This window comes from Anarrhichthys ocellatus, unplaced genomic scaffold (genome assembly GCF_004355925.1).
Source record: "Anarrhichthys ocellatus isolate YVR2014 unplaced genomic scaffold, GSC_Weel_1.0 scaffold55, whole genome shotgun sequence".
Taxonomy (NCBI): Eukaryota; Metazoa; Chordata; class Actinopteri; order Perciformes; family Anarhichadidae; genus Anarrhichthys; species Anarrhichthys ocellatus.
In genome coordinates this window covers 2611067-2628273 of record NW_022280085.1, presented here as the reverse complement: position 1 = coordinate 2628273, position 17207 = coordinate 2611067, and the positions used below count along the sequence as shown (strand labels likewise).

Genomic DNA, 17207 nt, shown 5'->3' with positions numbered 1-17207 from the left:
ACACACCTCTGGTGCGTATGAAATGTCAGGAGTGCCAGAAAATCTGCACTACCGTTTTCTCTGTGCCTGCAGGGCTATAGAGAGGGGAAGTCCCGCCCCTCCCGGTGCACCGCCATGAGACCTTATCTCCAAAAAAAAAATATGTACAACGACGAGAACTTTGATTCCGTTGAATTGTGCCATGAAATAAAACACGTTTGTCAATTTAAAAGATCATTTTGCACCAACAGAAAGTGGCATTTTGTCTTAAAACTGTAATAAATACGTAACTAGAAAGACTTTACACCAAAAGTCAAGTAAGTGACGTGTCTCTCTCTGAAGGCGTGTTTCGTACCAGGATGAATTCACACCAACAACGGGTAAAACACATCAGAAATGATAACGCTACATCTGTGCATGGAATAGAGCTAAGCTAGCTAGTGAAGGTAACGGACGTGTTGGTGACGTACGTTGTTTAATGAGAGATGTAGTTCACTGAGCAGTTTCACACAAAACTAAATGATGCTACAAATCTATGACAAAATGAAAAACGTTCACGTGCAAAACAACATTTTAAATTGACAAACATATGGGTAATTCACAGCACAATTCAAACAGGATCTGTTGCCATTGACCCCTGTTCATACTTTTACCAAGTAAGGTCCTGTGGTGGATAACGGAAGGGGCGGGACTTGGCCTCTCTGTCATCTTGAGTGCCGCCCGTTTCCCTTTGACTGAAGCTCTTTTCTGCGACAGAAGAGTTTGTGTTCTGCAGAAAATAAGCCGTTTGAATACAGCTCATAACAATGTGATGAAGGGTTAACAATCATGTGCACAATCAAGTGCGCACACGCACGCCGATGCACATCACAGTCACTAATTAAAAAGTTGTTCGGTCAAGCGTGAAAAAAATGATATGGAAAATGTTGTTCCTGGAGGACCAATGCCTTGGAGGAATTTAAGGATTGTGTCTCACCTGCAAATGAATCTAATAAAAAGCAACAGGAGGGGGTGAAGTGAGAGATAAAAGGAGTGACTGGGAGGGATTTAAAGAGTAATGAAGGGAACGTTTGAGGGAGGAACTGTGTGGATCAGAGGCAGGACTGACCTGGTCTTTCTTGGTCTTGTGGGAGGAGGCCACATGAGCCAGATACTGGATCACCTTCTTGGTGTTCTCTGTCTTTCCGGCACCAGACTCTCCTCTATGAGACAAAGAGAAAAACTATTTAGAGAAGGAAGGTCCAAAAAACCAAAACAGCAGAAGCATTGTTACTGTAGCGCGTCATGTGGACGTCTGGAACTCACGTGCAAAGAATGGACTGGTCTTCCCGATCTGCAGAAAAAGATGCAAATGTCGATTATGCAAAACCCCTGCAGAACAACTATGCCGCTTGTTCCAAGTGAGCATGCGTTATCGCCGCGGCGCATACGGTTTTGTAGTGTGCACAACAGGAAGTGCATTGGCCACAGACAGGAAATCAATATCCGGCTTCCTGCGACTGTAAGTTAACATAAGTGCTGCTGGGTTTCAAAGTAAGCAGCTAATTACCCTTCACTGGAGCCAAACGTGGAGAGAGAAAAAAAAAAAAAAAAAAAAAAAAAAAAAAAAAGGAGAGAGAGAGGACAACTGGGACAGAGGTTTTTTTTTTTTTTTTTTTATATGGGTGGTGTACATGACACACAACACATCAGGAAAACAGGCCTAAAATGAGTCTGTATTGCAAAGCTAGGAGTGAATAGAGGAGATGGACTAAAGGAACGTATTACAATACAAAAGCCCTCCAGGAACCACCAATCAGGTGCTCGAGCCGGGGGATCTTTGACCAAATACCTCGATAATGATGTATTGTAGGGTTGACTATTTGTGCTTTCAAAAAAAAAAATTTATACAATGAGATTTTTGATAAATGCATTAATCATCAGTATATAATATATAATGATCAAAGTTCAGAGGATGACATCACTTTACTTTTAAAACCAGGAAAAAACAACATTTCTCAAATCCAAGAGGACACCTAGGTATGTCGGTATAATGCCCAGCTCTACTCGTAATGTTGAGCTTTCATTGTAAATGTTGATTAAAGTAAAGACGCACTACATATTTAGATGATGTGGCAAGAGACTCAAAAAACATGACGTATGCCAGACACAGGAAATGGAAAGGAAGATGAGAACTTAACGGGATATGATTCAAACATGATCACTGGAAGCTGTGGTATTAAAGAAATGAAAGTGTACTGGGGTCACATAACTTTATCTGTGTTTGAGGGCACGGTTTTGGAGAATGCTTCATTAGCAGTAAACATTTCATTTAGTAAACACATCTAAGGGGCACATTACACATACAAGTGTATGGACCTCGGTAAAGTTCAGCTGTATCAGTCTCAAGAAGAAACTCAACCAGCAAGATTATATTTTTACGACCTCTGTATATTCTTCCAAAGAATGTGGCCAGTGAGCTGTACGGGCGTCACACAGGCCTCGTATTGTAAAATACAACCTTTCTTAGCTAGAATTGCGAGCGTCTGGTACTTCCCGAGGCCGGTGGGGCGAGTAAATCATGCGCAACGCTCTGCAAGCGTCGCTGCCAATACGCTGCAGCAACCGGTCCCCATTGTCTTCAGTTTAATATACAAGCTACTCCTATGCACCTCGTATCATGTTTTTTTTAGCGCAGTTACTGATAAAATAAACTGCCTGTATAATAGTATAAATATGTACAACCTAATCTCTCGGGAGCCTTATAGTTTACAGCTCTGCACAGTAAAGAACAGTAGCTTCATTGACTATACAATATTATTACAAGCTCGGGGGGGCTGCTAAAATATCTGGCAAAGGGTTTTAATAAAAGCAAAAACTCAGAATTCCACTTCATTTTTTTTTCTCCTCCTTATGACGCGATACCTCATTGCGGTTGACGCGACTTACCCTGCATCATGCTTCTGTAGGCCGTGTCGGTGATGGCGTAGATGTGAGGCGGCATCTCGTGCCTCTTCTTGCCCTTGTACATGTCGACGATCTCCTCGGAGTAGATGGGCAGGTTCTTGTAGGGGTTTATGACGACACAGAAGAGACCAGAGTATGTCTGCGGGACGGATGGAGGTGGCGTTTAGAAAGAAACAAAAAGCTGCACTTGAACATGGAATAAGATGAAGTGGAGGCGCTAGTGGAGGCGGGATAAATACTATTATTTTAAGTCGAATACAAGAGACCGAACATGACAAAAAAAGTCTCCATTTAGTGTGCAGATCATGGACTGGGATGCTGGATGCTTCACATGCTACGTAGTGTTTTCCCCAAAATGTGCTTCTCTATAAAATACAGAACTTGTGCTCGGCACCGATTCAATAACATGCCGCCCCCCCCATCATCAAGACTGAGCAGAAAAGTTTCTCATGACTTTGCATTCGTTACCCTCCAATATCATTACGTAACCTCAACCGCACCCTGCTGCATGTTTAAACAAATGATTGGCAGAGGTGCTGCGATACTGCGGCCACTTCACATGTGTCAGGTCTACGCAGCAGAACAGTCTTCTTTGAACGTTAAAACCCTCCTCCATTCCCCTCTATAAACTCCACAGGAACGTTTCTTTGGTGTATCTAGACTCTCATGCAACTCCAGATTTTTTTCTTTTTTCAGTGTCCTGCATTCCTGCGCCGCCCTCCCCAACATCTCTGTACCAGGCATGTCTCCCTCTCCCTTGAGAAGCTGTTGATCTAAAAAAGACGACAGAGCCCGGAGGCGCTCTAACCAAACCGGGGCCTGGATCTCTGGAGGGCTGTGTGATATGACCGGGTCACACTCACACACACTCGCACTAAGAGAGCAAATCACTCCCAGCCCACCACATGGGGATAAATAACATGAATTATGTGGGAAGTAATTGCAGTTACAACACCATTTACGTTCCATGTCCAGCGTTGCAAAAACTGGACCATGACGCCCCGCCCCAGCCCCCCACATACACACCTAACTCTCTCCACATCTCTCGTACTCTGGACTGCATTGTTCCCTGCAGCTTCCTGTTTACAAGACAGCTCCAAACACAAGACGGTCTTGCAGACCATGAGCATGTTAGCTGTGTCACTTTGTAGTACAATGCGTATTCTTCAACAATGGGGCTTAGTAAGATAATTAGGAGATAAATTGGTTTGGAGGCTGGCTATGACAGATCGTTTTCTATGAGCCATCGGGGGAGTCATAACTATATAATAAAAAAAGAAAAAAAAAAAAAGAAAAAAAAAAAAGGAAAATGCTTTAAACAGATGGGATCAAGTCACACTGATGACTGTTTGGTGGACAAACGTAAGGAAAATAGCAGCAACACTACACCGTTTATCATACCCACAAGCTGTAAAATCCGACATCATCGTTAGATATGCTTTGTTTAAGGCATTTTGCACCCCGACAGGCTTCATACTCACGTAGATGAGACCAGAGTAGTATCTCTCCTTCAGGTTGTGCAGCACCGAGGCCTCGTTCAGGCAGGTGAGCTCGGCCATGTCCTCCACCTTGCTGAACTTGGGCGGGTTCATCTTCTGGATGTCATCCTTGTTCACCCGGATCTTCTTGCCGGAGTCGGCCAGCTCCACCACGCACTCGTCGCCGCGCTCCTCCTTCACGGAGCCGGCCTCGAAGCCCAGACGCTCCGAGGGCACCCATACCAGCTTCTTGGTGGCCCAGTCGGCCTGTGCCAGCGGGTTGTTGACCACATTGCGGTCCACGTACAGGAACTTGTCTGCGGCAGACATGGTGGCTGTTTCAAGGGGGGGGGGGGAAGAAAGAAAGAAAGAGAGAGAGAGAGAGTTTGTGGTTAATGCTGGGAAATTAAGGAAATCATAGACAGAGATGCAGATATTAAAAATATAAAATTCTGATTTAAATGTTTGTTATCCATCACCACATTAAAATCATGTCCTCAATAATGGTTTTATTAACAGGACCAGACCGTTGCTATCCTTCCATGTTCAACATGCAATCTCCGTGGAATGAAACGGTCTGACGGGAAGAACAACAGGAAGAGGCTGCTCATAGTTAGGTCGGGTCGACATAAAACACAGCCCTGTCAGACGAGGCTCTGTGTTACTTCTTGGCAAACTGCTGTGAACACACACATTTCCAGCTGCTGGACCATCTGGGGGACAGAGAAGAAACATTTGCCCAGCAGAGGTGCCTCCAGTTTGACACGGGCGCTCCAGCCTGTGAGGGACCGTGTCTTCGTTGTCCTTTTCTACTGGTTGGTTGTGCTCAGAGGGGGGGGGGGGGGGGGGGGGGGGTTTAATGCGGGTGATCTTGGGAGAGATAGCTGAAACCTCTGCATGACTTATGGCCCTTGTCAACCAAACAGTTCCAGGGGACTAAACCCAGCAACTAAAATGAGAACCAAAAGTCTCTTTTTTTAAACAACTGTTTGTTTTTTCTGCTTCAGGGGAACCATAAAGATAAAGGATCAAGGGACTGAAAAGAAAGTTGTGCTTCAGATTTTTTTTTTCTGTTTCTATACAACACCACAGAGGCATCATGTTCTTTGGAACTACTATTAACCGTTTCCTGGTTCTTTTTGTTTTAGTGCAGAACCGCATTGATACAATCAGTAAACAAAAGTGTTGTTTTTCATGGTCACGACTTCTCTCAGTATCCGACCGTTTCTTTTGAAGTTTCCTTTTGTTAGACTTTGATGGTCGTATAAGTTTCCTTTGAAGTAAATATAATACATTCCTATCCCCCAATATTTAAAACTAGCCACAACAAAAACATATGGCATTAAATGCGTGTCGAAAAATAATATCGAACGCGACTACACTGCAGATCAAAACAACCTTGAATCTGCTCTTGCTTCAACACGCCTCTGAAAAAGCTCCCACACAACATGTTGGTGACAGGGAGTGCTGCGGTTTAACCTACATAGAAAGTGACCAGACAGGTATTACCAGTAACGAGGAAAAGGGACAACAAGGCAACTCGCCCAAAATGCAAGTGCAATCAACTGAACGCGATGTTCTTTCACAGCACCAGACTTCAGTCTTCAATTATCATTCCAACTCAGCGGGAGCATGACACCCTTTCCCCAGCACCGCCCGGTGTCATTGGGCTGTCTGACAACCCAGAGAGCTTCCCTAGAAAGGGTAGTTTGCATATGCCGTGTCGCTCGTACGCAAACACTCGGAAAATCACAGCTGAGGTCGGGTCCAGCCCAGTGTTATCATAGTGTCTGAAATATTGAAATATTAGCTGGACGTGTCCATGAGAGTATTTCTGCATCGCGATGTTGTCCTTTGAGATGAAGTTCTGGTGCCAAATTCTCAACTCTCTCATGGTCGACATCATTCAACACTGCTTGCACAATGCACACAACAGCGCGGAAATAAACTCATTGAAGAATGCACGATGCATTTGGCAAGATTCGTAGTGAAAGAAAAAGGGCGTTCTTCTGTCAACAATGTGGGAGAAAACTTTTACAAGCCTCGCATTTCATAACTTGATCACAGACATAAATTATATTTTTATTAAACATGGTATTCCCTAAGCTTATTACAGTGGATGATCCTAATGTTACTTCATAACAAATAGTATCGTCAAAATATCCAAATTTGCGTTGAGGAATTGATGTTTTTTAAGTTAGGTCTACTATAGTATCTAATGGATACTTCAAAGTACAGCCCAACGGATTATAGATTTTCTTAACGAAAACGATACAACGGCCGACAGTAATTTTTTTGACAAACAAATATGGATTAATTATATTAACATTATAATATAAATATAATCTTAATATGAATCTCTTCAAATAAACTTCCGGTGCTCTCTGTTGGACAAATTATGTAATAATGACACGTTTTCTAAATGACCTAAAGTACATTTAAAAAGTACAGTAAATTCTTGTTGACTGGCCAACACATACAGCGATATGTCGACAATGAGTTCATATCGGCACGGTCGTACTTCTGACAACTGTTCTCTTGACAAAATGCAAACATTCCTCGTCCGCACTGAAAAAGAAAGCCCCTTAGTTGCTGCGTTTAACGAGGTTATTATGTCCCGCGTCCACTCCAGCACATTAACCCTGATCTGTGAGAAAGAGAGCAGAGGGAGAGGCATTCTTCTCATGACCCCCTGCCTCTCGCCGTCCTCCATCATCGCTCTGCGTTGGGCTGCAGCCGACGCCCGTCACCGCTCGACCCCGCCTCCGAACTCATCTCCCGTTTACCGACCCCGTCCCGTAATGGAACGTGGCGCTAATTAGTCCTGCTTCGCCTCTAAGCTGGCTCCGCACCCCCTCCTCTGCCTTCCCTTACCCCCCCCCCCCCCCAAAACTCTAACCCCCCCCCCCCCACACACTGTTTATCCAGTCTTTTCAGGGTCGCATTCCTCCCGTGCTCACCCTTTATCAGGGAGAGACGGCGAGCAATGGCATTCCACAAATGTCTGTCCTCTGTGCCTCCCCTCTTACGTTTCTCTCAGACCTGTTCTCTGGCTTTCCTTCCCGTTTCCTCCCCCCTACTCCCATCCCAGCAGCAGACCATGTGTGCCTTTGGAAGTTTTATGGGGGGGGGGGGGGGGGGGGGAGGAGAAAAATCACCTCACACAAGTGTCAGCTCACCCAGAGCTGCAGAGGTCCAGACCTATGCTCCATTAGTCCCTGTGAGTAAGTTCCCATGCTCCTTTAAAATTGACATGCGCGTTACTCGCTCCAGTACATGTGGATCAGTTGGCCCCCGTGCAGGGTCGAATACGAGCCATAACTCACTATAATCCCTGTAGCTTTGTTGTTTGGCAAAAACAAGAAGTGACGTCGAAGCGGCTGGAAACGCCCAAAGTTTTGTTGCTGCTTTTAGCTCGATATGTTCCATCGTTATAATCAAGGTGCAGGGAGGCATGTCGGCCATTCATTATCAATTAGGGCAGGGCCATATATCGATATCCTGATATGAGAGTAGTTATCGTCTTTGATTTTGAATATTATAATAAGGCACACGTGTTGTCTTTTCCTGGTTGTAAAGGCTGCATTACAGGAAAGTGATTAAAATGTTTAAGTACCCAGACTGTTCCAGCTGTTCTATTATTTGCCTTTACCCACTTAGTCATTATATCCACACTACTGATTATTATACATCAGAGATTTCATTGTTTATATATTTAGTAAAAGCACCAATTGTCATCCTTAACAATATCGATAGAGGTATTTGGTAAAAAAATATATCGTGATATTTGATTTTCTCCGTATCGGCCAGACCCACTACCAATCATTGTCCAGATTAATGGTTTAAAATGTCAGGAAACGAGGAAAAATGCCAACAAAAAAAGAAAAAGTCACCCTCAAGATGACATCTTTGAACGGTTTGTTTTTTTGTCCAACCAACGGGTCAAAACCCAAAGATATTCAGTTTACTATCACATAAAACAAAAAGAAGAGTAAATACATTATAAACTAGGGATTGTTTGGTATTTTTGCTTATAAAATGACACACAATTGTCAGAAAATGAACAGGCAACTTTATTGACAATCAACTGAGCATTTCAGCTCTAATCTGGACATTAATTGTAGCAAAGTCTGTTGATATCTGCCCCAGTGTGACTCACATATTTGCCACAGATAACTCAAGTGACACATTTCAAACCACCTCTAGAGAGTAACGCTAGGTCTAAAATTAGTCCAAAGGCTATTCTAGTAACAAGTGCTGCTCTATAATTGAAAGTAGAAGAAAAAAAAAAAAGCACAGGGATAAAGACCTCCCATCAGACAATGTCAGCCGTAGGCCTTGCCTAGAGGAGGCTGACCGTTGACTTGACTTTGAGATGAAACAGTCTTCATTGAAAGGAACCCCTGCTTGGCTCAGGTTCCTGCCAAGTCCTCCGTAATCCTGTGAGAATCAAGCTTTCTCAGATTCCTTGTCGCTTTGCGACACGCTCAGCTGTGAAAAGAGTTCACCATCTATTCTGTTGAGACCCGTTTACGACGAGATTAGCCGGCCTAGATAATCATAACAAGGATTACTCATTAATTGAGTGAACTTCATGAAACCTGACTGAGATGCCATTAAAGGATTATGTCTTAAAACAAATGCCCGGATGAAAACAGAGTTAGCGGTGTCCGGTCAAAGCAGCAGCCTTCTTGAAAGAGGAACCGTAAAAGGACGAGAACGTTTTTTTAGGAACCGGCCTCATCACATGGACCAGAATGTGGTTACAGAGAGGAAGTGATGCAGAGGCCAGGACTTTGAGGAGGAGGGGGAAGAACAAGGAGAGGAGAGGAAAAGAAAAGAGCTACAAAGTGTCCTTTTCAGTCCTGGTTGTCCTGTTTAGAAAGCAGGTCAACCTCGGTCTTCATAAAACTGAGGCCATCCACATGGCAGTCAGACTCCCTCTCATTCCTTTATACCTCGGGGACTCTCCCCGAGTTACTTGTAAAAACCAGGAGACGAGACAACTTCTACCAAAGCATGACCGTGTACAGTCAAGCCCCTCCTGCTCCAGCTAAAGGGAACACACAAAGCAGCTGTGCCGTGTCGACTGCCCCATTGACCGGAAGAATATTAATAGAACGACCGAAAAGTCAATAACACTGCACTCCCCACCAACTGCTACATCCCAGCTGGCTCGATCAGAGCCATGGCTGCCCGTCCTCCTCATGCTGTGGATGTTATATTCACCCTTGTTGGTTTGGCTTCATCCGTTTAGATAACCAACAAACACTCCACTCAAGTGTCAGCCCCTCTTTAGTCTTGGCTTTACCACGTTTATCCCCCTCACAGCACAATCGACTGACAGAGTCCGTCAGAATTCATTGAGGGCTCACACGTCGGCACTCTCTCCCCCTTCACCCTCCTTCTCCGGAAGTGGGAAGGGTGGGGCAAGGACATGAGAGGGGAGGAAAAGAGGAAATGACAAACTGAGAAAACTATTTTGCCATTCGTGGAACTTGTTGTGTGCAAGTCTTTCAAACAGGGGAGGGAGGTTTTTTTTTTTTTTTTTTTTTTTTTTTTTTTTAAACTTGAGTGCACGCTGTGCAGCTCGGAGAGGCAAAATTAAGCCCTTGCTGGAAAACGGACTGCGCTGCATGACAGATCCAACATCACTTTCCACATTACTTCTCAAATTCCTGCCCCGACTGGGATCCGGTTTCACTTTCAACTGTAAGCTGGTCGATGCCATCTACCGTTTACAACCAGAGGCCCCTGCTATAGGTCTGACTGAAGTTCTCGGCACATCGCCTACACCAGTGGCTCCAACACCACCAGTCATGTACCAGATAAACAAGATATTATAACTATTAAGACTATGCAAATGCAGATATACAAAGGGGATGTTACAATAATGTTTTATACAGTTGAACTGTACGGCTGGTTTAGTTTATCCATTCCTTTTACTTAATTAATTCCTTTTACTTAATTAATTCCTTTGTTTGATCAGCACCCAGGATTGGGAACCCCACACCCACACACACACCCCAAGTCTTTTAGGCTATTTTTAAACATTCTGAATTTTTTTACGTTTTATACACAGTATTTCAACTAAATCTGACCAATGGGAGTCAGAAGGCAGACCGATTGAACGCTTAAGTTAAATGAGAGGGAGAACAGGGTGTTGGTGTGATAAGCACATCATTTCCGGGGTCAAAGAACAAATTCCACATCCATCAGTTAAACAGCGATCCCGTTACACCATTGAATGCACTATTGACTGGTTATTTGATAAAACTGAGCAGATACCAGGATGCCCTAATACTGGAGCACTCTGCAGTATTTACCATTGGATAAATAGATAGGTGGTTACGTAAGCCTTTTTAAGCAGACTGTGAAAGAATGCAGAGGGGAGTTAAAATACACATTTCAATATGTCAGCAAAGCTTTTTTTTTCTAAGGAATGCTAAGCTGACACGGCCAACCGACCCAGTGAAGAAACTCTGATACTACCAGCTCACTTCTGCTCCTTCAACCTTTGTGAACTACCATGTGGCTCTTTTCAGCTACATCACCTCTTATCTCTACCTTCCACTCCCTTTGAGTCACTCACAGACTCAGACTTATCTCGTCAAACAATGCAATCGCCGACCTCTCGAGAGCCACATGCCGGATCGACAACCTGGGCGTCTGGTGCGCGATGCAATTTGGACTGACATGGGAATAAAGCATCCAATGGAAGACAGGAGATAGATGTGTTGCGCAGCATGTTTCAAAGTTCACCGTGCGAATGCGTCTGCGCAACACTTTCGCCCACACTTTTCTATGGAATCACAGGCCAGGTGTGCAGCTCCCACACACACACAAAGTCTAACTTCGGAAATCACCACTGAAGCTCTAATAAAATGTATGGCTTTACTTCCTGTTTCAAATGCCCTGAATCACTAAAAAGACTTCCAACTAGCAGAACCTTATGAAAACTATTTCCTTCAAGGACGTTATGTGGGGGAAATGGAGAGCCACGGTGGCAACTATCATATCAATCTTAAACAAACAGGAAGCCGGGGCATTACACCGGCAATGCAGAGAGTTCAGTAATCATTGACAAATGATTACCTCACCGTTTGTACCACAAAAGAGAAAGCAGAATTATCTACAGAGCCACGAGTAATCATCGGGTCTGGTCAAGGTCCGTCCATCCAGATCAAGTCATTTCTGTGTATAGTCGAAGACTGAGTGCAACCACTTCCTGGTATTGTTCCATTGAAACCTTGCTTGCTGTGAGGGGGAGGAAAGGATGGGGTGGTGGCAAAAAAAAAAAAAAACACAAGCAGAGGAAAATAGGTGTGCATGTGTGTGTGTGTGTGGGGGGCTAGACAGGGAAGAAAGGTCTGAATAAACAGCTAAAAGGGGAAACCCAGAGAACGCATTTATGCAGATTTGTCCTGGAGCCCAGTTGGTTCAACCATTCTGACTGAGGCAACTTAATTATGCTGCTCATGTCGACTAGAAGAAATAGGTTTGGGCAGGACAAAAAAAAGACCAGACATTCAAGAAAAAGAAATATGCTTGAAAGAACTGAATTAAAGGCCTCCATTAGTTATATACGGCACATGCAGGATGTGTGCAAGTCTTGTGTTGGATACCGTCTGCATCACAAACTCTCACGTCAGCTCTGCCATGGTTAATGGAGAATCTTAACTCTCCGCTCTGACTGGAATGTTTTGCCCGCATGAATGAATCTCAGCTGACTGAGTAGGAAAACCAGGCATGACCCCCTCGCTGCTCGACCTATCATCAACGATATCTATCAACGACATCTAGCACTATTGGGGCAAGTATCACTAGAACACGCTGGAGTAATGCACCAGAAAAGACAATTGGCACAGTTCAACTGGCCAAAATGTCACCAAAACAAATCAAAGCCTTGCTGACACTTTCAAATAGCTTGTCGCGTCAAACCAACTGTCCAAAACCAAAAGACACTTAATTTACAATCATTTAAAGACAAAGGAAAACAGAAAAAGATTCACATTTGAGAAGCTGCAGCAGGTGAATTTTTTGCATCTTTGCTTAACGAAAACAACCACCAACTATCAAGATAGTTTCATATCATTACAGCTCGGGCTCGTTTTTTTTTCCCCAGCCTGTGTCATCATCGGTTTCTCTCCTCTTAGCCTGATAATCTGAATTAAATGCACAACCGAGCCTACGAGTGCAGTTAGACGGGCACACAGACAACATATAAAAGATTAGAAATACCTCACATTTGTTACAAGACCCTTGAGAGTTCATACCCGAAGACAACTGTGGGTTGTGTGTGAGACATACTGTGTCACGCTGCACTCGTATTTGCAACAAAATCAAAAAGGGGGGCCAGCAAGTAATGTGGCTCAGCCACGATGAACCTACCTTCAATAAAAAAAAAAAAAATCTAAAACGACTACAGAACGTACACCGGCCCCTTGTTCACATTTTAAGACGCCTGGGTTTCATTTCGTCTAGCCTACAGTACGTAACCCTCCAGGGGGGGGGGGGGCATTGCTGACACACGACTGATGGAATGTAACGATCTCCACGGGGCGCTACATAACCGCGCCGAAACTGGCAACAAGTGAGAAGAACACTGGCCTCCGGGAAAGCCGTTGCACAATGCATTGCAAGTGCTTAATCCATGACTCAAATCACAACAACAGGATGTGACATACTACATGTCACTTAACGTGCCCCTTTAAGGCTACATATTTACTGATCGGCTCTTTCTCAAGCCACACAGCAAACGACTGCCTGTTCTATGACGGTGTATCATCCGGAGAGATGGCTTTGATAAAACAAGCAGCATATGACTATACGCACAGACAGTGGTTTGTATTTCCCGGCTACTGTTAACTTTTCAGCATGAAACATCATTTGCACAATCATTTCTGTGTCTGAGTATCCAGTGAGGTAATCTCACACTGCGGTTTCATAGCTTCTTGGCAGAAAGCATCAGCTGACCGTAAGCGTATGGTTCTGATTGCTACAAATGAGAGCGGAGAGGTGCCGCTCTCGCTCTCTCCCGGACGCCTCCAACACTTTTTCCGCAACGAGAAGCAGGTTTCGGGTGAGTGGACGCCAGCCATCGATGCCCGGAGACGGCACGGCTAATGCCCAAGCCACACATGGCCAACCGCACACTGAACGTCAGCGGGGCGGCGCGGGCATACCAGAGACTGTTTGCTTGCCAGAGTGCAAACACAATGATGTGCCGTCTAACAGAGCAAACACAAATTGCCCTGACAAAGAAAGCACACTTGTGTAGGTGTGCAAAGACGAGGCACAGTTAGGCACGATGAGAATGTGACACTTGAGGGATCGGAGGAGAGTCTGCGATTGGCCAGTGGGAATGAAAATATCAAGTGGGTTGATCTAATGTCTTATTTTAATTAGGTTAAATTAATGAAGGTTGGTTTCCTGTGATCGTTCATGTACTTGCTGCAAACTTAAGAACATGTGTTAAGTAATACGTGGAAAAAATATATTCAGCAGATGTTCTTCACTCCAAATACTTTTACACTCGTCTGAAACTCTTAACGCATGAACCTTAACATGTCATTAACATTATGTTTGCACTTTATTTACCCAGTACTGTCACCTTCTCCCACCTCTGTTGCTCTTCCCGAGGTTTCTCCCTGTTCTGTCCTGTGTTTCACAGTCCGTAACGCCCTCTCATGCAAAATTGTGATTTGTGACTATATAAATAAAACGGTCTCAACTTGGCTTGATATTGATACGTCCCATAAAATCTCTCATGCTGCCTAGCCGATGTTCATCACGGTGGACCGCACTGTAATTACAAGACGGACCTGGTCATTTTCAGCTGGCAGTCTTTCTTGTGGATTTCAGAATTCATACAACAACCAGTGCCTATTAACCCCTGTGAGATAAAGTCTGAGCCATCACCAGATCAGATCCTCTAAAGTGTGGTCTGAGCTGGTCAAAACTGCATTTCTGTACTATGCACCCTGGGCTTGGAGCAACTTACAAGCAAAACCTTTTTTTGGAAACACTGCCTTCATATCAGGCATTCAAATGCCACATCCAAAACATGTTTGATGAAGAGTGGAATTGTTTTTTTGTAAGTTCCTCTCTGGTCCAATATTGTACATTTCTATCATCATTCTATGCTGTTATCTTCTCTCTTAAACAAGATAACTACTTTATGGTTACATTATTAAACAACGCACGTTGATAATAGCCCGTATTAGAATTGCATATAAATGCTGATATACATTCAAAACATGCTCCAACTCATGTGACTTCCATCAAGAAGGCCCTCCTGCAGAGAGGTCGTGGTAAAACTATGATGAAGGTGAACAGTTATGTTAACATCTGGTAAACTAAATCACAGTCAACGGTATTCCTTATTTGCTGGGGGCCCCCCTCGAAAGCCCCCTAGAGGGCCCCGGAATGCTTCACAGACCTGCGTATGACATTGGTTCAGTGAGCTCGCGTTGAAGAAGCACAGCGCCGTTTTTTTTACTCCACCGGTAAACCGGTGACGTCATGCCGCCAGCCAGACTTAATACCAGCGGCCACACACAGCATCCGTTTCTCACCGCTACACACCGAAAAAAGTTAAACTACAACCACATAGCATTCATAACCTACCCCGTCTCCACGGTGCCGGTGTACACTTAGGCTAAAATTCACTTTTCCTCCATTTTCTTCGCACTCAAACTCTCCACCGGCCCTTTTCCGCAACTCATTCAAGCGAATCACTTCCTGCCTCCACCGTTATGGCTTTCAGCGTCTCGCCAGCTGCCACAATGCGGATACTGTGACGGCATACGTCCCGCATATCGCACGCTTTGTAAATGTACGTTCATTTGAAGTTTTTGAGAACAATAAAGTGTTAAGTCGGGCCTTAAAGAAGAAACCTCGGTTTAAATCTGTTGAGGAGGTCAGACTCCACCCTTTCCTCACGGTTGCTGAAGTTGCGGCAACTAGCAACCGTGCTTCCTGGTTCGGCTGCACTTGCTGGAGTGACGGGCAGACTGAATGAGTTATGGAAGAGTACATGGAGAGAGCATGGCGGACAAAAGTGTTCAAGTTGAAAAATATTACCTGCTTGTTCGTGTGCAGGACGCCTTTCAGGAGGGGGGTAGCTAACAACAACCGGGTGGCTCAGTCAGCTCTCCGTGAGTCAAACTTCTGTTCCCGTCGACAGCAGCTTCGCAGAGAGTTCAGGCTAAACTACAGCGCTTGCTTCCTCCCTCTCTTTCTCCACTCCAGTCACTCTTTCTATCTTTTTTTTTTTTCTCCCCCTCTTCCTTCTGCCCTCCCTCCTCTACTGGCTGTTAACTGGTTCGCGTAATTACGCTCAGTACGTAGCCATCCGGAGCCGGGGCGCGGTCCAGGGTCGAGGCGGGCCCCCTCCCGCGTGCACCGCCCCTCTGGCCAATGGCTGCCGCGCTTTGATAATCCGCATACTTTGGACCAATCAAAGACGGGGCATAGCTGGAGGGGTGACGGCCACGCAGGCGAGGGGCGCAGGGAAACGCTGAATTTGAAAGAGGATGGAGGAGGGAGGAGGGAGGGGAGAGGGCTACAGATAAAGCTGTGTTTAATGAGAGAGGTATGTGCATACTAAGGATTTTTATGACCATATAAGTAGCAGTCACCTCTCAGGATGGACTGCATCATCCAGGGCCTCCCTCGTGTGTCAACATGGTCTAGTCTGACCACCGTCTGCTTTGAAAACAAGTAGCGGTGATGGCTCCTGTTTGATACTTTCTGCTGTAAGGCCGCCACATATCAGACAAATCACTAGTACTGCTACTCATGTCATTGTGTTTGTGTTACATCAAATACTTTCATTACACACTTAAAGGAGCTTATTTTTACTATATACTCAATAATTTAACCTTTTTGAAACTGTAGTACACTTCTATCTGATTGGAAAGATGATATAATCATAGGTGTAATATTGATAATAGAGCACTTCAATTATCCATGTTAGTTTGTCTTTCTCCGTTCCAAAAGGAGGTCAGAGGTCAGAAGCAGAATTTATAAGGATTTAGTGTCTGGCCCTTGGACACTTTGGCAGGATGGATATTGGCCTCGAACCTCTCAAAACATCATGTCACTGTTAGAAATGAATCCTTTCCCCTTACTGGCCCCTGTGTCCACCAAGGGAATACAAATATTTTGTTTATCTACCGTATATAAACAATTTATGCTTGCTAGAGTTCTTGGATGCAAGTGAAAAAAATATTTGGATGACATCTTAGCAATCTAGATAGTGATCTATCTCATGTGTTTATTTACAGACTCTAAGAGATAAAGAAGAGAGACTTCTAAACCCTTAACCGCTCTTTTTAGCATGTTCTGTCAATGCTCGTGCACTTGAATTTGGCATTGATCATTTGTTTTTATTTAAACCCACCAGGGCATCTCACCCATAAACGATTACATCAAGAGACCTAACAAGACGTGAGATGCAGAACACATTTACTCTCACAGGTGTCCATCACTCAAAACAGGTAAGCCTAGATATCGTGAACAGACATGTCGGCACTACGTGGGAACCACCGCAGGCGATCACGTAATTAATGGGAAGGAGGGAAAAGGCGTGTTCAGTCCTCACATCACTCCTGACATTTGTTTTCATTGGCAAAAAAAAGGGCCCGACTTGTTCCTGAGAAGTGTAAGCAATGAAGAAGACAGGGAGACATACGACACGACACGTTTATGAAATCAAAGACCAAAGGGTGAGTGAACTGATGGAAGTTCTGTCTGCACAGAAGAATGGAACAGTACAAAGTGAAGCTGTTTGCTTTAAAA

At 44.4% G+C, this 17207-nt stretch overlaps 1 protein-coding gene across 3 annotated transcripts in view; it reads right to left on the bottom strand.

The window, feature by feature from the left end:
* LOC116396288 (myosin-9) overlaps positions 1 to 15725 on the bottom strand; it is a 31754-nt gene extending 16029 nt beyond the window's left edge. For 2 of the 3 annotated variants that reach the window (XM_031870789.1, XM_031870791.1), the window contains exons 1-5: positions 15489 to 15725; positions 4407 to 4738; positions 2908 to 3064; positions 1285 to 1312; positions 1088 to 1181 (exon numbers count right to left, since the gene is read on the bottom strand). In XM_031870789.1, the coding sequence (XP_031726649.1) occupies positions 1088 to 1181; positions 1285 to 1312; positions 2908 to 3064; positions 4407 to 4733 (606 nt within the window). In that variant the 5' untranslated portion in view covers positions 4734 to 4738; positions 15489 to 15725. Of the gene's footprint in view, positions 1 to 1087; positions 1182 to 1284; positions 1313 to 2907; positions 3065 to 4406; positions 4739 to 15032; positions 15451 to 15488 lie in introns of those variants that run through there. The other variant, XM_031870790.1, reaches the window with a different exon arrangement.
* Between the last annotated feature and the right edge of the window lie 1482 nt (positions 15726 to 17207).